The sequence below is a fragment of the Eucalyptus grandis genome, chromosome 10, assembly GCF_016545825.1.
Source record: "Eucalyptus grandis isolate ANBG69807.140 chromosome 10, ASM1654582v1, whole genome shotgun sequence".
Lineage (NCBI taxonomy): Eukaryota > Viridiplantae > Streptophyta > Magnoliopsida > Myrtales > Myrtaceae > Eucalyptus > Eucalyptus grandis.
The window spans coordinates 19,983,432-20,007,207 of record NC_052621.1 but is presented as its reverse complement, the minus strand read 5'-3'; the positions used below and the strand labels follow the sequence as shown (position 1 = coordinate 20,007,207).

At 37.8% G+C, this 23,776-nt stretch overlaps 2 protein-coding genes across 7 annotated transcripts; both read right to left on the bottom strand.

The window, feature by feature from the left end:
• Positions 1–43: 43 nt before the first annotated feature.
• Positions 44–7,541, bottom strand: LOC104422158 (senescence-associated protein AAF, chlorolplastic). 3 transcript variants are annotated; one of them, XM_010034400.3, is made up of 13 exons: positions 7,416–7,541; positions 6,497–6,890; positions 5,985–6,137; positions 5,764–5,837; positions 4,047–4,123; positions 3,859–3,930; positions 2,240–2,308; positions 1,997–2,043; positions 1,751–1,880; positions 1,589–1,657; positions 1,377–1,480; positions 800–875; positions 44–682 (listed from the first exon to the last, which is right to left on the bottom strand). In XM_010034400.3, exons 2-13 carry the CDS (start codon positions 6,829–6,831, stop codon positions 536–538), a joined length of 1,353 nt encoding a protein of 450 aa, XP_010032702.1. In that variant the 5' UTR covers positions 6,832–6,890; positions 7,416–7,541; the 3' UTR covers positions 44–535. The 3 variants fall into 3 exon arrangements, with proteins under 3 accessions (XP_010032702.1, XP_039159829.1, XP_010032703.1); XM_039303895.1 differs by lacking the exon at positions 7,416–7,541 and adding an exon at positions 7,315–7,338; XM_010034401.3 differs by lacking the exon at positions 7,416–7,541 and adding an exon at positions 7,115–7,289.
• Positions 7,542–14,847: 7,306 nt separating this feature from the next.
• On the bottom strand, positions 14,848–21,158 carry LOC104422157 (glutathione S-transferase DHAR3, chloroplastic). Of its 4 annotated transcripts, none has more exons than XM_010034396.3 (7): positions 21,003–21,158; positions 19,922–20,215; positions 18,134–18,224; positions 17,851–17,994; positions 17,007–17,124; positions 15,707–15,847; positions 14,848–15,272 (listed from the first exon to the last, which is right to left on the bottom strand). In XM_010034396.3, exons 2-7 carry the CDS (start codon positions 20,145–20,147, stop codon positions 15,186–15,188), a joined length of 807 nt encoding a protein of 268 aa, XP_010032698.2. In that variant the 5' UTR covers positions 20,148–20,215; positions 21,003–21,158; the 3' UTR covers positions 14,848–15,185. The 4 variants fall into 4 exon arrangements, with proteins under 4 accessions (XP_010032698.2, XP_010032697.2, XP_039159939.1 ...); XM_010034395.3 differs by having other exon boundaries at positions 19,922–20,197; positions 21,003–21,156; XM_039304005.1 differs by having other exon boundaries at positions 20,897–21,154.
• Between the last annotated feature and the right edge of the window lie 2,618 nt (positions 21,159–23,776).

Genomic DNA, 23,776 nt, shown 5'->3' with positions numbered 1-23,776 from the left:
AACCAGAAAACTAAGGATAATTAGTGACAGGAGCTCATAGAGATGCTATGTAAATATCATATTCATTTCATAAACCTGAAACATGCTTCTTGGTTCTACATGCGGGTACCACATGAGGTTACAAGGCACATTCTAAAAGGCTGATTATCGGTCTCATTTGCTTCTCCTTGAAACAATGGAAGAATCATGATTCCATCAATATCTCCCACATATGGCCAAAAAGATGAAAACTAATCTTCTACAGAGAAAGAAGCTGGCTGATTTAATAGTTGTTTCTTAACCTTTATGACATCAAGACATCTTCATACCATTTATGCGACTGCTTCTATCATGAGCTCGCCTAGCTTTCTTCACATGCTTGATAATTGAAGAGCAGGAAAAAGCACAACAAGCAGACAACTAACAGGCTCCCTTTTCTTTTCTTCTTCGGTGAAGTGCACTTTCGCATTCAGCATGTCCAATAAACGCTTTCATCCTAAAATTACGTGGACCTTTTTCTTCCATATATATGTACAAGATGAGTATCCAGAAACCTCTAAGTATCTGCATCATCAACCTTCTCGCCCTTGTCCATCGTAAACCTCCAGTTATCTCCTTCCTCTATTTCCCACTGTTTCTTTAATTCATACATGGCTTTGGAAGCAGCTGCGGCAATTGATGGATTGCTATCTTGCGCCAATCTCTGCAATGAAAATCAAATATCAGGTCTCCTACTGTTAATGTAGAATATTTACATATCCAATAAAGGAACTTATCTTACTTCAAAAAATGATGAGCTTGGTCATATAAAAAAAGTTACCTGCAATGCTCCCATTCCCGCATTTCCAAGTGTCCAAATGGATGGTGCTGTTGCTAATGCATTGGCCAGGGCACGTCTAGACCACCAAAGAGGGGGAAAGTTAAGTATATTAGCAGATTCCTCGATTAGATTCCTGATGTCTATATAAAGAGATCTATATCTGCATTACCAGAATCCCAAACTAAACCAATTTATGGCCAGTGATATCTTCAAACTAGTAGGCTTCAGATAGAGATATTCAGACAGTTCCTGTGTGTTGAAGAGGTACAAAAGGCATATAGGATGCAATTTTGGTCTTAATAGACAAAATCTAAAATCTTGATCAAGGTCTTCCCACAGGTGCAAGTGAAACTCATGTTAAAGATGGTTCAGATCATTATTGCTGAGACAAGATAAGATAAAATCGCATGCATCAAGGACATATAATTGCATAAGATGATAAAGAAACTCAGATGTACATTATTCTGATCCTTAAAATGTATAACAAACTAAAGGGCTATTACCCTTCAGATCTCGCAGTGTATCCTTGTAATATCACAACCAAATTGGAAAGTTTAACATGAGCAAGATAGCTCACCTAGTACTGACATCAGGAGAACTGGAGCATTCTGCCAGCAATGACACACTACTTTTACCGTCCATAGCATCAAGATCTATGAGGGTTGTAACTAGTAACTCAAGCTGCTTTCCCCAAGATACCAGAAGTTAGAAAACCACCAGTGAAGCAATTGCATTGAGAGCATGTTTAAGAAAAGATTACATTCATTTGGAGTTAGATGATGTTCGGACCTCTTCAGGATCAGTGTAGTCTATTCCATCAGCTTCAGATAGCGCTGACGCCATACTCCAATAAGCTTCCTGCTTACATCAAACTAATAGTGTAAGTTCAAATCCTTCAATGACGCTAATAGGAGAAGAAAATCGAGAGAAGACCGTTTTCAAGAAAGGGACCTGGATAGCACTGATGCGGTCAGCAGACACTTCCCCTGGGAAGGAATCCAGTGTTTTCCCATTCTTTTCTAGCATTATGCGCCCCATCACATCGTGAGATGATATAGAATCATTTTCTGAAGGCAGCGGACTACAGAGAAACATGAAATGTTAAGGTTGAGAGCTTGTAAATTTTTATTCTTCTGTTCTAATTTTTTCTAGGGGAGGTTGCACATTGAACAATAAGCTATCAGCAGTCGAACTTACAATTTGTACAACTTGCTCACCATCCTGTCATGGATGTTTTTGATTAACTGCAAAATCCATTAATTAAGAAAAATTTTAACTAAAGCTTAAAAAAGAGTTGAAAGGCATATGCCCTTTGGGATGATAAGCGTGAAATGAAAATGACCATTATCTTGTTCTCATTGATCAGCATATCAAAATAATATGAGCACTTATTACAAAGTGAATCATAGCACATCTATGTCACAGGGTTGATTAACGCACCTCCAAAGCCATTAGGGAATCTTCCAGGGCACGCTGTTTTGCACGAAAGTCAGCAAGACGCAGATCAGCCTGAGAGTAGCAACTTGTGATGAGAAAAGGAAGTGTCATCTCCGTTAAACAGATCTTGGAGTTGAGAGTCAATCTTCACATACAGAATAAAATGTTAACTATTCAAGACTGAGTAAGAACATACAAACTCGCGTGCATGGGCACATCCACATGCATAGAGCAAGTGACAAAGACAGACAGACAAGCAGACAAATAACTACTCCACTTTTGACTGTTGTTCCACCACAACAGAGAAAACAAACTTTTGGAATGAACCCCAGTAGAATATCCACATAGATACTATAGTTGCACCCTGAACCATTGTTCAAACCCTTTGAGAAGCAAAGACGGCAGTAAAAAACAACAATATTGGCACAATAATATCCTGCACTACCCTCAACTCCATCTACAGGGATATCTACCACATTGCTTTACACACAGTCATGCATGGGTCGCATATGTCTTTCTCCCACACATACTAAAGATCAGACTAACAAAGAAAGGAACGCCAGGCAGATACTAGTCCCAGCCATTGACAGAGAGACCAACTGAAAGGAAGTTCCGAAAAAATTACAGATGAATTCACACCAAGAAGTAAAAATTTCTTCATAGCCAACAATGATGCCAATCAAAAGAAATCTTATTCATAGCAGATCATGAATTCTTGCCAGTGTAGAAGCACTTTTGTTTTGTTTTTTTTTTTTTTTTTTTGGGGGGGAGCCAAGTTCACAAAGCTCCAGTGATGCTCCGGGTCAGGGGAAGGGTCAGACCACTTTGGGTCTAAGGTAAGTAGCCTTAACTTGTAATTTTTGCAAGAAGCTGTTTCCAAGACTCAAACCCATGACCTCTTCGTCACATGGCGACAAACTTTATCGTTGCACCAAGGCCACCCTTCAAAACCCAGTTTTGTATGATAAAGAAAATTATGTTCATACAACCGAGTGTGCACAAATGTGGATGTCATAAGTGATATAAGACTTAAAAAGACCTGGTCAGAGCATCAGTAATTTACATTGATGACCTGATCCCAAGGCATAAAGGAAGCAATAGATACACCAAAGAAATCATTGACATAACCTGGTGCATCAAAGTTGACAAGGTGCTTTGATGCAGGAGCAACTGTATCAACATGGCTGACTAACCGCATGGAATTAAAAGATAATTGTCACCCATATTGACGAGGGCTCAGTTTGCGAGCTATTCATAGACTTAGCAGGTACATAACATCAATTCTACAATGATTGGTTATTCTACTTTTGCAGATCAAGCTGGCGTGAGCTAAGATCCTGCTAGAGAGTCTGATAACAAAAAAGCTACTCCCCAGAATTTACATACACTGACAGCCCACTAATCTATGGGAGTCAAACTAGCCAAAACACTTCTTCACCATAGCTCATCCCATGCATGGCAAACCTTCAATAATGCTTCAAGGGATGTTTAGCATACACTCGCATTGCAATCTAATATTAAACATGGAAGAATGTCCAGGGTAAAACACTAGCATTTTTCTTCAAATACATATCAACGATTAAATGAAAAGAAGAAGAACGAAAAATATTAAGTGCACAAACCTCCAAAGCTCCGTCACTCCAGTGCCGGTCTGCAGCAGTTTTTAGTTTAGACTGCGCTTTGTTTTTCAAGATCTAAGCCAGAAAGAAAATATAAGTGAAGAAGAATGTGATCGAATTACGTAGAGGCAGAAGCTACCAAACATCCTATCTCTATTGTTGAAGACATAGACATAATAACTTGCACATACAGTTGCAATATGACTAAGCCGTTCAGCTTTCTTCTTCACATTACGGTCAATTTTCTCAGTATCCTCTCTTGCCCGAGCTGCCAGCAGAAGGTGAAGATAAGCATCATGATTTTTTCCTCTTTAGTTAAGACCAAAATATTTTGATAAAAACACCCACGTGAAAGAATAAGTGGCCACCATTGTGCAACGGGAGTTGGTTAATGAAAATTGGACCACTAGCTTTGACCACTTTAACTGTACATTCGACAACTAATAAGGCAGAAAGATCTTGACATTAGAAATTTTAATGTGTTGGGAAAACTCCTATGTAATTTGAAGACGACAGAACATTATGTGTGAACAAACATGTGTATTTGAGTATGCAAACAAACTCTACATACATAAACTCATATGCAGATGATGCTAACATCAGGAGTCTGTGCTGGTGGAGAGTCCTTACTCTCCAAATGCAGAACAAGATATCGGGTGGAAAGTGTTAAGAATTGGAAAGACCTTTAGATTTATGTGAACAAGTGAGGGATGGATGTGTAATCGTCGAGGTGCTTGGAAGGATCAATTAGAAGGAGGAGAACTTGGACAACCTCGAGTACATCAACATGCTAGGAATGACCTAAATACAAAAGGTAAACATTTTAGGATTGGGTGAAATCGCAAAGTCTAGATGGACCACATTGGAGGGTAAGTTCACACTTCAGACAAAGTGGATGATAATCCATGCACATTAAAACGATGACCCAGCTCTAAATCAATTTGAACTCAAATCCAAATTCAAATCGGTGCTTTGGAGCCAATTTCAGACCATGGAATAAATAGAAAGAACATTCTATAAGGTCAAAAGAGGGCTTGCCATTTTTGGCAATACAAAGGAAGTGCTGGACAGGAAGCAGAGACAGTTTTGTCTATCTTGAGTGAAGTCCATTAATTGGCTGCAGCAAGACTTTCTGAGATATGGACAATCTATGAAACAGTTACTTTGACCTATTTGAAGTCTCCAAAGTGTTGAGAAAGCTTGGAGGACTATATATATTTTCTCTGCATAAGATACTTGTAGAGTGCCTCGGTGCTAATTATTTTGTATTTGTAGAGTAGATTTTAATACTTGTTATTGGGCTACTAGAGCTGGGAGAGTAAAGTAAGCCAAGTGGAAAGCCAAAACCACTATAAATTACTTTGCAAAGTCTTTTACATCCTTTATACTCTTCACATATCTGTTGATAGAAAATATTCGCTCTGCATAAGATACTTCATCGATAAACACTGCTTCATCCCTCACACGCTGTTCTGCGCAAAAAAGTTCTAAAGATCCTACAATAATCAATTTACCCCCTTTTGGTTGTTAGTCGACTTCATAATGTAAATGTGAAACTAGGAATAAATCTCACCCTTCTGTTTTCTTTGTGCTTTAACTCACATCTTTTCTTAGGGAGGATAGGATATATTAGTAAAGCACTGGTCAACCAAGGAAGCATGAGGCGGCCCTGATGCCCCGGCCACCAAATTTCATTTTTTATCAAGCAAAAATCTGTAGATGTTGGTAGTATTGTTGATAATTCAGATAAAGTGCTTAACCTTCCTCCACCAACCTATCCCGAAGAAACATAAAGCTCAAAGTTCGCTTTTGAGTCAAAGGTTTTGGGGGAGCTCAAGTTCTCATTTTAGTATACTTGTAGATGCTCAAACCACATGAGATCAAAATGTCATTGGCGTAATAACTTACCATCGAGCTTAAGAAACTCTGAGCCAAGGATAGCAACATCTTGACGTGCACGAGCATCCAATCTCATTATGCCACTGATAAGGAGTGTAAACAAGGAGTGGATGGCAAAGCATTACTTATGGAAGGCACCCAGTTCTTAAGTAATGTAAGGAGGATTTGCTAATTATTTTCTCATGCTTTCTTGAAAGGACAATACATAGACACAAGATAGTTAATAGTACCGGGAGAGCAAGACAATGTCACTGCGAGCCCTTTCATTGACAAACTTTGCATCATTCTGAACAAATCTGCAAGCTTCAGCCAAACCCTGCCTTGATTGAGTAGTTCCATATGGTGCAGTTAGCGGGTCATTTTTGTCTTCTCCAATTTGTGCCCTAAATAGTTACACACGGAAAAGAGCATTACTCACTAACAGTAAAGCTATGACTCTGTTGACAAGGCTTTGGCAGTATCACGTCAGAATTATAGGATGTCAGCAATTTGCAAATTGAGATGAAAATTTCATACAGGGTGCAAATAATTGAGCATGGCAACTATTAGAAAAAGAAATCGGACTAAGAGGAACGAGAAATTGTGTAGCCCTAACAACAGCAATCTTCAGCAAAAAATGCTCTCAAAGTTCTCCATATGCAGCAACCCCATGCTTTTTGCTTCTCTCAGCGAGAAATAAAACTCAACAAAGTGATAAGCAATTTGGCAGACGATATGAACAGAATCGGGTGCCTTGTGTTACCTAGTTATATTCGAAGAATCCCCCGACTGTCTAGCACATTCTGTTGCTTCAGTTTCAGGTCCTCCCGTGGAAAAGCATAAGACTGACGATCCCCGAGTGCCGCTACGAGTAGGAAGAGGTTTTCCACACAGGAAACGCAGGATATCCTTTGTTGATTTCGGTTTCATCGACAAGAGAAGTCCTCTCCGCGAATGTCTATGCTCAATTTGACTCGGGTGGAGAGGACTTAACTGAATTGAACTTTCGAAAGAGGGTGTTGTCCCACATGATCTGCCGATGGTGTTTCGATCAGTCAACGATGCACTTCGAGAAAGCTTGCTGGTAGTGAGTGCCATTAGAAAAGAGGATTTGCACAAACAGCCAACTGATCAAAGGCCGGGATTTGCCTGAAACCCTGTTCAGCTCGAAGTTAGAACAAAATATACATATACGCTGTCCAAGATCGGCGGAGAAACTTACGCAACAGTCAAACGGATATAGGCTAAGACAAATACCGAAGGCTTGATCCAAGTATTGGCATGAACAAAAAGCGCATTCATTCGATCCGGATAGACTGGACTAGCGGGTAAACTAAGTTCACATAATACGGGTGTGGATCAAGAATAATGGGACTCTTACCACGTCACTTTAACATGAACAGAATCATCAAACCAGACTGAACTACCGTTGAAAACGAGTGGTACCCATCATAATTTATCAGCCTTATGGGAAGAAGAAGAAGAAGGGACGAATTCTTGGAGCCTAGTCAAGATTTTGAAAGAGAGACCAGTTTCTCGGACTGAACCAAGTTTAGCCGATACAGTGCATAAAGATGGTACATTTGCATCACATCCCTTGATCATGTCGCGTAGCCACAAGAGGGGACTGCCGCAATTTTGCAAAGCAGGGCCAAACGAGTCGGGGGTGATCGTCAACTCACCCGTGCGAGGACACCAGCTTCGAGCACGCACAGCGGGGGAGAGAAGAGAGAGAGAGAGAGAGAGAGAGGTAAGTAAAGGGAGTGGAGTGAGAGGGTAGACGAATCTGGAGCCATACGTTCAACATGTGGCCCCCGGGGAACGCCCGAGTGGTTCGCGGTATGGGAAGGAGACAACAAGGACGGGAGTCGCAGTCGCTATTGGGTTGGGATGGGCAAGGAGACAATGTGGACGGGCTGGTTTCGTACACTGATGAGGTGGCGTGAGTTTGGATAAATCTTTCATGGTGGAACTTCGGATGAACCAGGAACTGTGGATCAGATAGAAATGCCACGTCCAAAAAAAACAAAGTTTATTTACTTTTCTCGTCATTTAGGAAGAGCAAAGACGGATTTTTCTCTCTCTTTTCCTTTTTTTCATGTTCTCGAATTGAGATGGAGGACGGAGAGCGGAGTCGAGACTTGAGTCTCCATGTGTTGGTGAAAGCCAACAAAAAAGGGGATAAAGATTTGTGTTTTTTCCCATACCATTCATTTTTATTTACGATTAGATATATGGATGAGGTTCAGAACGATGATTCCATCAATCATATCGCTTTCTTGCACTTAAGATGGATAAAGCAATATGATTGATGGAATCATCGTTCTGGCGCAAGGATGAAAAATATGACATTTAACCCATTGGCACATGGCCGAGTTGGTGAAGGCGTTCCCTCCCTCTAACGTTGGAGGTCGAGAGTTCGACTCTTCCCAGCTCGGTTTCATCCTTTAAGTGGGAGGTCACATGGCGATGGATTCTTGTGCTAGTCCCATTCGAGGTATAGTCGTGAATACTCGGGCGTAAGCCTTATGGAGCAATGAAGCGGATCTTTGGTCACAAAAAAAAAAAAAAAAAAAATGACATTTAAAATAATGCTCAGCTCTTGTCAATATGGAGAGTATTGATTAGCTCACTCATCATCTCTATAAAACTTACTTTTGTTACACATTAACTTTCGACTTAGTGACCGTTAACGTTGATTTGCTTCAAAAGACTAGACCTTTGTGCAAACTTTCCGTGACATCTCGAGTTGGTCGCAGATGTTGGAAAACTTTCTTCTAGAGGATATTTGAATATTGTAGATTATTTTTAGTTTGAAAATATATGATGTGTATGTATATATTACATAGTTGCATGATGGCTCTCAGGGCATGTATGTGTTTGAATGGGTTAAGGGAAAAGAAAAGAAATGATGAATCGTATAATTTACAGAAAATGATGGAAGAGAAAGAGTAGATGCTCTTTGTCGTTTGGATGAGTTGAAGAGAAATGAAGAAAGATAAATTAGCAGACCATCAAATATTTTCAAATCCCTCCTAGTCATCTTATTTTAGAGGGATTTTCTTTTGGGGTTAAAATTTCAGAGGTTTTTGAAAGAATTAAAAACTTACTATCTTTGAAGTTACTGAGTAAAAGCTTAATTAAATTTGCTTCAAAGTGAAGATTCCTCCAACTCCTAACCCTAGATATCTTTTTCCTTTCCTGAATATCGATAGTCATAAAGGAGGACTTTTCTTGGAGATAATTCCCATGAAGATGGCCCGCGTGGATCGGACGAAGAATCAATGAATCGCTCTTAATTCAATGTAATTCTCAGTTGGTCTCCCATCTTTAGTTGTTTGATAGTTTGTTTTCGTACATATGTGTTGACACCAAAAAATAGTCTGCCCTACCCACCAACAGGCAGCACAGTTGGCAAGTTCTCCCTCTTCCCACCGTAGGGTCAGGAGTTCAAATCTTCTCGTTGCTAGCGTCTTAAGTGGGAGACCCTAGTGATGGGTTCCTGGACTGGCTCCCCTCTAGGTATAGTCGGTGGTTGCCGTTGGGCATGTTGAGCCCCCGGAAACCGTGAACACCCGTAAGGTTGTGCCAGGCCGGATCCTGGATATAAAAAATAAAAAATAAATAAATAAAATAGTCTGCCCGACACATGAATGAGAATAAACATAAAAGTACATGAATATTGACAATCACGTGTATAGTACAGGTATCACTATAAGTGTGTCAACTCATCGGCAAGAATAGGAATGAACACACGTTGATTGACATTGATATTAATCAATGCCATGTGTCCGATTGTTGAAATATGGCGACAAATAGTTTTTTTTTTTTGACAGGAGAAATTAGCTTGCAGTCAACAACTGCGCCATAAACTCCCTGGTAATGCTAGCGCAGGACCCACCACCACGGCGTCACTCTCTTAATACACCTAGCTACTCCTACCAGCCTCCTTGCGTAGCAAGGGGGGAGAAGTTACCCACCACCACGGCGTCACTCTTAATACACCTAGCTACTCCTACTAGCCTCCTTGCGTAGCAAGGGATTCGAACCTCTCCCTTCTCTCGCAGAGGATCACTGAAGCCTATATTAGCAAGATGCTTTCAAGCTTAAAATTGATGAAGTAATTGAGACCAAAGGCGCACATTTTTTAGAGAACAGTTATCACTTGAAAACGAGATTGTAATACACAGATTATTTCAAGAAACCACATAATGGAACAGTTTATGCACTACAAGGGTACCTTTTGAGAATATAAATGGGAAATTTTGCGGAGGGATAGAAACGTGGAGGTAACCAGCAGTTAATTAAGGAATTACAGCCGTTGAGAATCACCAAAAGGAAGTTACCATAAATTATTATAAATATAGTTAGTCATCCATCAGAAAGCCACCCCCACAAAATCAAACCAAATATTATCTTTCAATTAACTTTTCTTGACTCTACTTTAAATTTCCTTAGTTGTAGCTCTCGGATTCGAGTCATTAATTAAATTCTAGCATGTATCTTTATCCCAATGCTGCGTCATAGATTAAATTCCGACATATATATGTCCAAGCTGTGATGTTGATTAAATTCCGGTATAATTTGTTTACATTATGTTATCTTAAGTCTGTAATTTACATACATTGTTGTCGATTAAATTCCAACTCTGTTTGGGATTTTATAATACCGTTTGAATTGGAAAAGTTGATTCCCTTTTGCAATATTCTCTATCCGAGGTTAGGGCAAAACCTTGGTCTCCTTAAATAAAAGCCAAAGAACTACTTTCAGTAAAAGATATTTTGTAAACAATTCCGGTGTAATAATATGATTGAGATATGGTGAAGTGATTGATGATCCTCTTTTCAGATAAAACACAAATGAGGTCCTTTGAAGAACTTAGCACTCGATCAACTTTCATTTATCTATTTTATGGAGAACATGATTAGGACATTTTGTTGATTGACATCGCGATAGCCCTTTGTTCGATAGACTTGGGTGGGGCTATTTACAACTAGCCAATTAAGAATTCTCAAATGTACTAATATTAGCAAGTGCATCAAAGATGTAGTTATCAATTATCCCAAGAGGCCACAATTACCGTAAGCAAACATATCAATGATGAGGAACGCATTTTTGCTATGTTACTAATTAATATTTTCACTTGCTCTACTATTTTGACCAAGCCTAACCGAGGAAGAGTTACAGGATGTAAAACAAAAACAAAAATCGAAAATTCTCCAACCAAAATATTTTATATCTGTAAATTTATCTAGATTTAGAAAATCATCATCTTCTAAATTAATAGGGATAATACCTCCTGGCATAATAATTAATTTACTTTGTTTATATATCTTGTTGTAATTATAAGAAATCTCTTGTTTATTATTTAAATGCAATGGTGATACATAAATATGTGAATCCTTCTTATTTTCATAATTAATCAATTTATATGAGAAAAGGTCATATCTCCTAATATTGGACAAATTGGCGTATTACCAAATCATGCGCCTATTGCCACAATTATAGATAACAATAGGTATTTTGAAAATACGCCTTAACGATCAACAGTTAACAATGGATTTGATGGGCGGTTTTGTTAGAATCGGCAATAATGAGATCACTATTTTAGTAAGTGATGCTAAAAAGGATAGTGATATTGATCCACAAGAAGCTCAGGAAACTCTTGAACTAGCGGAAGCTAACTTAAGAAAAGCTAAAGGTAAGAGACAAACAAAGGAAGCAAATCTAGCTCTCAGACGAGCTAGGACACGAGTCGAGGGTATTAATGCAATTTCATAATCAGTTGGTGCGTCTAGGACACGAGTCGAGGGTATCAATGCAATTTCATAATTAGTTGGTGCATACGAAGAATCAAAGGAACTTCGATATAAACAGAGGTTCTATTTATACCCCCCCCTTTTTTGTGTCGATTGAATACAATATTCAATACACTTCAAAAAAAAATCAAGTGGAATCGAATGGATTCTTATGCAATGAAAAAATATTCAATTCATTCTCGAATAGTTGATTCATTAGAAAGTGGACATGTAAGAAAATTTCTTGTTGAGTTACATACTTACGTAAAAACGAATAAACCTCAGTTCCAAAAAGTTATATCTTCTACTAAAACATTTACTGAGGAAGCAAAAGCCCTTTTGAAAGAAGATATCCAGGAACAGAATGAATGCTCTCCACTTTAGGAACAAGGATGGTAGAAATAAATAAATTGATCACTCTTCATCTTTGTGTATTAATTTAATCTTTACTTAATTAATTGAGTAATATAATAATTTTTAATTTTTAATTTAAAGAATATTAATATTCTTTAAATAATTTGATATTCACTCTATTTTCATGTTCTATTAGAAAAATTCATTTTAAATATGAAAAAATGAATATAAATTAATATAAAATAGAATATAAGAAAGAACATAAAAAAAAAAAAAAAAAGCCAAGCTAAATGACATATTATAAGCATGTCTTATTTAAATCATTCAAAATATTGATATCTTTCTTGAGATAGAAATCTCAAAAAATAGATGGAAAAAATTGCGTCCAATAGGATTTGAACCTATACCAAAGGTTTAGAAGACCTCTATCCTATCCATTAGACAATAGATGCTTTTTTTTTTTCTTTTTATTCTGATTTTTTTCACATTTTTTACTTTCATATCCCTTTTTACTTCCATATCCATTTCCCTTATACCTTCTCTTGTTTGGCAAAAAAAAAAAAAAAACCTATGTTAAGATAAGAGAATTTCGAGAATTGCATATTCAATTCAAAGATGGATTAATAACATAATAGAATTAATTAATGCTGATATCTCCCATAATCTTTTTCATCGCGTCCTATGATTAGTTAAGGATCCTTTCGCACATTCAATTAGATATCAATAAATAAATGCATAAATACATTAAGATCTCAAGATGGGAATCTCTATTGATGAATAACAAGAACAATAGTTCTTTCTTCATAGGAATTTGTGAAATCATTGCCAATTATTTTAAGTTGTTAGATACAACCGTGGTTAATATTTTAGGTTAATGCAACCAAAAAGCATAAACAGATAAATTTACCTTCCGTCAGTTTTCCTTAAATTTCATCGGTGACAATTGAGAGATGTACCTATTTTGGGTTTTATATTTCATTTGTCACAAGTGTATTAGTTATAGTTTTTCATAATATTAATCAAATTTAATAAAAATTAACGGAGAGTAAATTTATTATAGATGTATTAATTAAGAATTTTTTATGATATTAATTATAATAATTAATTATTCTATCATTCTCAATCTCCTTGTCCTCGTTCTTTGAGAATTAGAAAGACAGACGGAAAGTTCGTGTGGAACTTTCTTCATTGCATCATATGGACCATTCGGAAGAAGCAGCTCTCCCGCGAGACGCTTCCCATGCCTCGACAATGACAGACGACGGACAGTGTGGGATCGAAGTCTTGCTTTAAGAACAAAATACCTCGCCACATGAATCTACAGGAGACGTTGAGATGACAGTGCAGAAATTTTGTCAGAGGGACAGCCGTGACCTTGTCGTTTCCTGTGACAGGGGATGTCGGAGATCTGACGGTCGAAAGTTCAACAAGTCGGGAGGAGGAGGAAGATGGATGTGAAGACCGGATGCTGGTCCTGCCCAAGAAAAATGGGTATGATTGAACGAAGCCCAGATTGCAAAACTCATTGTTTAGGCTTAATTTTTGGGACTGTCTCACATAGGAACGGGAAAGGAGAGATGGGTATGTTGGCCCCGGACAAAGGGAAGGAGGGGGTTGGTAAATTTAGCCAAGGACATCTAGCTAGGGAGGGACCCATCTTTGATTCTCATGGTTCAAAATGAGGGAATAGAAACCCTAAATCAAACCCTAATCCCCCTTGTCTGGCTTGAATGGAATCGATCATGCTTGGAACTTTTGTTTGTGAAGCTGGCCGATGGTGATGCGTGGTGAGAATTGGGAGGCTACTGATCCTATTTGATAGAAAAGTGTGTAGCATGAAGCGTTTGATAAGATGCTGAAAGTGTTAATGAAATGCCGAACTTTAAGATCAAACAGATTGTGCTGTACCTGAATTTCCCCATGCATTCATAATTAACAAATGGGCTTGGGTAATCGATGAGGCTGGAGGTGGGTTTGCACTTTGATGCTCCCACGTTAAATGGTAATGGGCAACACGGTCTATATCATGGAGAGAGTAATGCACAGGGCGAAAGTTCAAACATTCTTGAGGAAATGGCTGTGCATTTCCCCATAACATTCCCATACGCAGCCTAAGGCTAAAGAGCCAACTAGTGCAATGACAGATCGAGCGGGATCAAGTGAAATCTTGAAGATAATGGCTTTTGAAAATCATAATACGGAAGTCATACAATATATCAAATTGTCTTAAAACATCGAGTATTGAAAAACAAAATATTGATAGATAGATCAAGATTCTATATCTCTATGATCAATTGTTATCTTCAAAAACATAGAATAGTTATGGAAAACTCTGCCTGGCTATGCTTGCTATCCAGTTCATGTGAATCCCTCATTCAATGTTGCTCTATCTTATGTTGCTTTGATGTTGACATGGTTTTTCTTCATTCTTGGACAATCTATTTCGATGTAAGCTACTGGGATATCTATGTAGATAGAAGCTTTGTTTCGTATGGTTATCCTCATTACCATTCAAATTGCTCTATATGAAGATCATTCCCCAAGCCTTCACTTTGACACTATTTTTCGTTCTCTGGTGGCAACACCGAGTTTGGCTGAAGTATATTATACCGTGTAAAAAGTGGAATTCGATTAGCTAGAGTTCCGGCGCCAAAAAGACTTAGTATTAGCTACACTGACGATGATCCTTTTACAAGGATTTTTTCAAACCCGTATGATTTTGCACAACAAAAATGTCGGATGAGGATGCTTCTGGTAAAAGAGGAAGAGGATGTCTCTCTGGCAAACCAAACAGAAATCCTGTATTTGTATGAAATGGGGACTTTTTTTTTTTTTTTTTTTTTTTCCTTCACGAGAATTGGTAATTTAACAAGTGATGATGGCAATTTCCATTGGCAGGTGCGTTCCTAAGCAGACGAATTTTGTGTGAACGGCGACAAACTGATATGGTCGAAAACACGAATGATGGGAAACGGGGAGAGGTTGGATTTACAAATAGAATAGCCTGCTTTACATGGTAACACTGGGAACAAGCCGATATAGTGCCATCTCAAGCCTCATACGACGCAATGCTTGTGATGGACCCTAAGTAAACTCTAGCTAAAACCGCATTTAATAAATTACAAGTCCATCGCCTTAACAAGACAGCAAAAAGTAGAATTGACTATTCTACCAATTAACTCTGCATCCAAAAGCACGGTGAATCCATCCACCGATCGTTGTAGTTTGCAGAGTCTACTAGAGTATAGGGTGTGCACATCCGAAATCACCAGCAATGGCATAAAGCGCCTGGAGACATGTTTAACCCATGACTTTCGGACGCCATCCTGCTATGACGTCCTCCTTAAGTGCTCGTGTTTTGACAAAAGAATCTCTAGAAAAGACACTCTGGGTGCAAGAAACAGAGCGTTGTTAGAATAAGGCAATAGTCTAAAAGGAAACATAATAAGCCGATCAACCACTTAATAAGTTCTACCAAAATCCCAATCAGCAAAGCATTTTCTGAGTCTGAATGTGACAAAATATCATTGCAATAAAGATTGGGAAAACTTAAAGAATGTCAAGGAATTATTGCTGCCATCAAAACTTGTCTAGATAAATTCCAACCCAAAAAAATAAAAACTTGTCTAATTAAAGCAGCATATATAGGATTTTCGGTAAAATGATCAGGCACCAAGCAAAGGTGAAAGAGACAATAATAGCAAAATCAGAAGAATCATTATATGCAGACATCATTGGAAATTAAGCACTACATTTGCAAGCTGATTCAATTTGTTACGGTTGAGTATCAGTCGTACCAGGGTAAGACCAATTTCAGTTACCTGCATGTAAGACTTCACAAAAGGTAGAGTGTCCGGCACTGACCAATTCTTATAATGACCCAAAGCAATCTCCATGTGGTGTAGCTTTGGCCCTAAGGACAAGTCTGCTGCAGAGATCTCCTTCCCATTAATAAAAGGGCCCTAGAGGATAAGAAGAAATTGAATTAACAATGAAGAGTTAGCAGGAATTAGGAAACAATATAATGTGAACGCCCTGCTGCTCATTAACAACAATCTGTGAAAGACTATCAAGTGCCATGTAGTGTGCATCACCATGCTGTTCAATATCTAATTTGACTTGTTCCTGTCCATTGTTTATCACGGCGTTCATCAGAAGCTAAACTGCCGCTACGACTAGTTCCTGCAACGTCATTTCTGTTCCTTTTTACCATTATACTCTGTAACTTCAAAGATTGTACTTATGCAGTACTTTATTACAGCTGGTCTATCTCTAATTAGTCTCGTACCGTGGTTTTGACAGATCAAAATCTGTGTAATGATTTGGTTAGCATATGCACAAAAACCTTCAGGCCTCAATGTAGTTTTGTCACAGGTTAAAAGGATAGAAATTGATTCTTCCACTCCTACTCTAAGCAAATATGGCTCAATCTAAGAAATATGCTAATAGCCTAAAATCTTTGTGAAACACTCTGATTTTCCTTCTTTATCCCGATTTTTATTTTTTATTTTTTGCCACATGAACTCTGAAACCCAATAATAAACCTCTAGATGCCCTTACAGAGAAATTTATCTATGGCTGATTATGCTGCCCCAGCTTTCTTACGTGCTTTCTACCTATTGCCTACATCAGCCAAATTCAACATTGATTAATTTACTATTACTGAGGTTCAAGTGCAACGTTCACTTTAACTCAGATATGAATTATACTGCTCATACCAGTTCCCCAAACTAAGCATCCAGTACTCTTTTTTTTTTTGGGGGGAGGGGAGAGAGAGAACAAGCATCTTGTACTTGTTCAATGGATTGTTTGTTGCAATAAGGATGTAAACCACATGATTGGCACCAGTCATATGCCCAACTCCTCCTAAGACACTTCATAGCGGTTCATACAAATGCACATGTAAAATCTATTTAACGAAATAACTAACAGGAGCAATTTTATTCAGAGGCCCAGTCTTTGCAATCAGTTCATTATATATAAAAGGAAAATATTGACACCAGGCAGCAAGCAATGTTTTTGAAAGGTAAGAGCAAATATTGCTGCCAGCTCAGATAGGTATTCAATAACATCTGTTCGGTAAAATTTTAGTACCTACGACAGAGTCAAAGGAGGACTTACATTTTCTTTGATATGGTCATTGAAAGAACTGAGTTCATTAAGGAGTGCCTGCTCAGTGCCATCAGAGGAATCTTTGCTCTTGAGAAAACCAATAAATGTTGAAAATATTTTTGACCCGCTACAGAGAAGAAATACATCATATTAATTTATTTCGTCACCTTCATTTTACTAAAAATATCATATACTACAGTGATTTCTGTTGCCATCCTTGGACAATTTAAGCCAGGTGGCATTGGCATTCTAGTAGACATGCAGCAGTTCAGAAATGAATCAAAGTAATAAAAAGACAACATAATAATATCATGGTGACCGCTAAATCAAATGAAGAAGAAAAGAGAATAGCAGTAAATTTACTGAGTGACCTTGGATTACAGTGACAGCTGAAAACCATTGAATTTTAGCAGGAAAAGTTGAGACAGGTTTCTTGCCTCCAGATGCTCAGGTCCATGGTGCTACCAAATTAAATATATCAAAGGTGGAAAAGCTTATAAGATTCTGAATGATGGTTTAATTAGAAATTTCAACACATAAAAATCTTGTCGTATTTCGTTAATGATATCAAACAGATGGTTGTTTACTGTTATCAGGCAAGCATGTCTTTTTGGGTGTTGCAATTGGGATGGATAGAAAATGCACAACCACATGCAGTAAAGAAAAAACATGTCATGAGAAAACACCAATCAACTTGATGAACCAATCGATCCACCCAGCAGCAAAAAAACAGAATGGAAACAACATACAGCATCATATAACAGTGATATTTATATATCATCAGAAATAATCAGCAAGATGATTATTATGCAAAGAAAAGTCCAATAACATAATAATAGTAATGTGATAATACATTGAAGCCTTCTCAGCTGGGGTCTTCAATGGTGGATCGGGGTACTTTTCTTCCAGGGATTGTGTGATGACATCTGAATCTGCAACCCAGTTCTCATCAAGTTTCACCACTGGAACTTTACCTTCTGAGTTGATTTTCAAAAACCTACACACAAGGTGTATATGTATGGAAAATTGAACCGGCTGAGAGAACTACTAGTGGACAAACCTAAAGAGGCATCCAAAGCCAAATGCTTGAAATTAAGAAGCACGAATAACTAAACCAAGAAGAAACCACAGATTACCATTCTGGTTTGTTACCCAAATCCACCAATTTGAGGTCATAAGGAAGTTGCTTTTCCTCCATGGTCATTAGTACCCTCTGACAAAAGGGACCTGAAGAGGAAATTTGAGAGAGCCAATAATTAGTTTCACAAGCAGACTCATTCCAACTAGAATGACACATATACTAAGAGATAGGTGTTTATAACTCACAAACTACAGATATCATTTAGATTGGTACTTAGATTGATACCTGGCAACCACAATATCACGCTATCATCTTCACTTATGTGCTAAATGCAGGTCAGGAAAAAGTTACGTGGATTTAAGTAAAGTAAGGGTGGGGTGTTTGGTAATGCTTCTGTTCCTAAAAATAAATTCTTTTTATTCGTTCCTAAGAACAATTTCTAAGCAAGAAAGCGCGTTTGGTAATCGTACAAAATTTCTGATTCTAGAATAGAATCGTGTTTGGTATCGTACTTAAAATTTCTACTCCAAATTATTTTATTTTAATTTTTAAATAATTTTTTTACTTTTTCTTCTTTTTTTTTTTTCCTTTCTTTCCCTTCTTCTTCTTCAAGTCGCCAATCGCCGGCCTTGGGATGACCAGTGACCGGCCAGACGAGGGCCGGTGATCGGCCAAACGAGGGCCGTCGACCTCATTGGAGCGTCACCGGCCCTCGACGAGGCCAGCAATTGGGCGAGCCTCACCAGGGCTAGGTGAGGCTGGGCAAGCCCCGTCAGTGGCTGAGCTTGCCTTCAACGAGCTCGCTGGACCTCGCCCTGGCTTGGCGAGCCTCCAGCGAGCTCACCGGACCAGTTGCTGACGACTACCAGTGATGGGCAGCGGACGGCAACCGCAGCGGTGGATGAAGAAGAAGAAAAGGGAAGAAGAAAAAAAAAAAAATATATATATATATATATATATATATATGAGCTTGATTCTAGAATTGTTCCGAAAACAAGAATCAACTTTTTCTTCTTTTTTTATTTTGTTCCAAATCTACTTTCGGGAACAAAAAAATAGAAATTTGTTCCCAGGAACAAAAGTTTTATTAAATATGATTCTGTTCCAAAACTACTCTCGGGAATAAAAGAATAGAAATTTTTACTATTTGGCCGGTTATCAAACAAGGCCTAAACAGCTTGAATGTCTCCTCCGAGTGTTTTGCGAGAGCCTAAATCCCGATCAGTAGCTTAAGACAATGAGGTAAAAAAAAAAATTATAAAGGAAAGGGTGACCACTTCTCCTTTTTCTTTTTCTCCAAATGACCTCATTCACAACAAGTACTGCACCATAGATCGGCAGGTCATAGACAACTTCCACTTAATACTCATTCAATCATCTGGAAAAATGTGAATACTTCTACTGAACAATTCCAAGTGCAGAAGATAATCTCCAAGATGCATGTAACAGCTTCCCATTCACTTATAATAGAACTTTTATGAATTCTGCTCCCTTCATGATCAACTAATACAAACTAAGCATACTAAGCTATACAAATAAAACTTATAAAGAAGTTAGAGAACCAATATACCATGAGAACAACAGGAACTACCAACTTTCTCCAGCACGAGGAAAAGGAAAACACAAATTTATTCTCTTTTTTCCCTTTTGGCTACTCGATGACCTATATCTATAAGATGCACAACGATTTTCTCCCAATATGCAGTCTCATAGAACATGGCTACTCTAGCTATATCCTGTTTAAACAATTCCATTAATGTCCATCGCTTTGGCTCACTCTCCACACAATCAAACAGAGTATGAGCAACAATTAGAGGTAAAAGGGGAGGAGGGCATAACTCACAGTCACCCAACTTGTTAGGGATGGTTACAGATGCCTTAGCACAGACTTCTAGAGGGTTCGAGGCCAATGACTTCGCCATTATGCAGAGTCTTCTTTGGGAGCAACCATAGCGCTGTTTGAAGTTGCTGGGTAGGACGGTGTAGCTTGGGAGGTGGAGACCAAAGCCCAGGTTTTTCATCGTTGAAGAGAGGACAGAGGCTGTAGGTGTTATTTTTGCGGACGACATTTGATAGTGGCTTCCGGTTGCGTCCAAGAGATGAGAATTTCTGCAGCCACCTGTCAATTTATGCAAATCTGTAACAATCAAAAGCACAAAATCAAACGGTATAATTATTTCTATACTGTAGGAAGCATAGTGTCCATCCCCCTTCATCTAAGAGGTAGAAAAAAGTGACTCTCTCTCTCTCTCTCCTTCTCCATTTCCATTCCACATAACCTTAATCTCTTCACATTCCTCTCCTTTCAAAGATTTTTTCCCCAACATAAGCATTCCCTTATAATTAAAATCAACAGTTTTACGTTCCCCTTCCATTTTTATTTTTCTTTTATCAACTTATATCTAGCTAGATGAAGTAATTACTTATCTACTAACTATCAACTCCATTTTGGATAAAGCACATTGTGAAAGACAAGGGGCCCGAGGGATTTATCCAATTCACCTTCCGCTCACACTTAAAGCCCAGGAATCGAATGGCATTTCTTCCCTTTTCTTTTTTTCTCCTTTATTCCCGTTTTAGGTGGGCGATAACAGCTTCCATGACTAAGCTACGACAACACAATTGTACCACCGAGTTCAATCTACGCGAACAATATACATTGCAGAAAAACAAAAATAAAGAGACGATCTTTAAGAAAGAAAAAGACCCAACTCAACTATGGAAGAAACGAATAAACAACAACGTTCCAACGCGAACCCATCCACATTTCGACACGACCCAGTAATCAGTGTCATCATGAGAGAAGTGGGCAACTCACGGAAAGATGATTCTCTGGGGCTCTGCGCGACGGTGCTAATCCTGTAAAGCTAACAAGATGAAGTGGAGATGGCGAAGGAAGAAGTGTCAGACGCGAGCAGACCAACCTGTGGGAAGAGAAGAGGCGCGAGCGGAGAGTACACGAGATACCAGCAAAGCGGCAAGCGGGGACTGCTGCGTGTCAGTGAGCCTGCGATGTGGGAGGACGGATTCGGAGCCACATACGCAGGCGTGGCTTTATCGTGGGTGAAGGAACCGGAAGAAGCCAAGGAGGACAGCATCGGGAAGCATCTTTCATTGTGCTCTCTTTTATTTTTCTTTTTTTTTTTTTTTTTGCTCTTTCTTTAAAAAAAAAAAAAAAAAACTAATTGTCATAAATTTTATGTCATTTCCAAAAATTTTTTCAATCCGGTCCTTATATTTTTTTCATATATGTTCGATTAAGTTTATGGACTATATAAAAAATTTTAATATCATTCTTTAATTAATTTAAAGATTAAATTAAGTTTTTGAACTATATTGAATAAATTAAGAATTAATTGATAACATTACACATTAGACTAGCATCTATGGATTACATTGAACAAATTAAAAGTTTAAAAATGATATTATATATTAAGCTAAAGTTTATGAGCCGTTTATGTAATTATCCTTTTTTTTTTTAGTTAACACTACCTTCGATATCAAAAAAGATCTATTTTTTCCAAATTAATTTTCATGTCATAAGAATCATAAACCAGGACATTTGTTATAACTCTAGCTAAATCTTTTGGCAAAGTTGGGGCAAAATTAAGGATTTAGTGAATCTTTGAAATGTGAAGGAGATCTCTGGAGCAAAATTAGTGAAAATCACTAAGGGTGAGCATATAAAACCACCCAAACCGAGGACTTTCAAGACCAACCCGAACCAGTCGGTTTTGGATGGTTCTAAGAGGTGCCGATCCAATTCCAGATTTTATAAATTGGAACATGTGATTTTCAATCCGATTCTAGAGTCAAATTTAACCGATTTATATATATATATATATATATATATATATATATATATTATTTCTTAAAGAAGTAAAGTGTAAACCCGAACCTTAATCTCCTCACACATTTCACTTATTCTAGATCATAAAGGAAATCTTTGTTTGTTTCATATTGCTACACCAATTCATCCTACTCTCTCCTTTTGTTTCTTGCTTCTTCTTTTTTATTTCACTTTCTTATTCCGCAAATATTCACCGATTTTACTTCCCTTACTTACTCACGCCTTCCTTACATTTGTGAGTACATCGTTCATGGTAAAGAATCCACCGAATCCTCCTTTTTTCAAGCGTATTCCTACAATCACGACCCCATCATCTGTCTTCTTCACAAATCTCAGATGAAATCTTAGTTTCAAATTGCGATTTGGATTGGCAATTCAGTTAATCCAAAACTTATGGCCAAGATATGTAAATCCACCGGTTCCATTGGACGGTCCCAAATTGCATCGATGGTCCGATTATCCAATCCCATTCTCGATTCTAGAAATGGGTAAGTGGTCCTTCTAGTCTCATTCTTGAAAAGGGTATTTGGTCCTCTCAATCCAGTTCTTGATTCCTAAGTGGAATTAGTCCGAATTGAGAATCGATTACCCTTATTTCTTCGGCAACCCTTTGTAACAAGTTTTACTTTTATCATGAAGAATCATATGATGCCTTGTAGTTGCACTTTGAATTCGAATAATTCACGATCTTGATAGTATTGAAATTGAACGTCGTTTTATTTTTGATGGGAATGGATTCGTCCGCTTTAGTTGTTTCGCACTCCCGTGCTGTTTGCTTAAACGAGATCTACTGATTGATTTTGGAATAGAATCTATGCCCCGTTAGAGGGGATGCTGTTTTCAGGGGATTAAATTCTTTGCCCGGTAGTCTTTTCCCACTCGAGCGCTGCTCTTTCGTGCACCCACGAGATGCATTGGCTATTGTACGGAATTGGTTTCATGCCTCTTTTGAGCTTGCCGTCTGTCTTGGATTGGATTCATCTACCGAATTTGTTTTGGAGCACATGACATATTTTCAAAGGTTAACACCATGAAAAAAAAAATCCTAAATTAGTATACTTATGAAAAATTTATCCCAAATTAATTTTTTTAATTACCAAAAACTCAAACTAGTATACGTGTGATGATTTACCTTATGTTAATTTCCGTTAAATTTTATCATTAAATTGCTAAATTTGATGATACACGACAGTTAACAGGTGTATTAGTTTGGGATTTTACCCTCCATTCTAGTTTGTGGTTATTTATGGTGTTAATCAAAGTTAACGGAGTGTAGATTTATTATAAGTGTAATATTTTTAAGTTTTTTTATGATCAAAAAATTAATTTAGGATAAATTTGTTATAAGTCTACTAGTTTGGGTTTTTTCATAATAAAAAAATAAATTTTGAGTAATTTTGTCATAAGTGTATCGATTTGGAATTTTTCGTGTTATTAACTCTATTATAAAAAATGACGCTAATTACACACAGCCGCACAAACTGAGTCATAGTTCACCCCATGATATGGCAATTTTACCCAAGGGTCAATGGCAAACTTCTTAAATTTCAAAATCCAAAAGAAAAATAAATGTATATTAGAACTAAAACTTCCCATTCTATTGCATGCTACAATTTAATCAAGGAATATGATAGGGAAAGGGCGACATGGGGATGCTAGTCTTTTTTCCACACGTAACCCAATTCCTGGAGCAGCTCGTTATTTAGATCTAGAAGATCAGTTGAACATGAGGTGATTAGTGGACTCCCTTCTACCACTAGTGATATAGATTTCAAATTAGCCTAAGAAATTGTTGATGGTGGCTCCAAAAATGGTTTAAGATTTCAATCATAGGTGCATGACCCATCC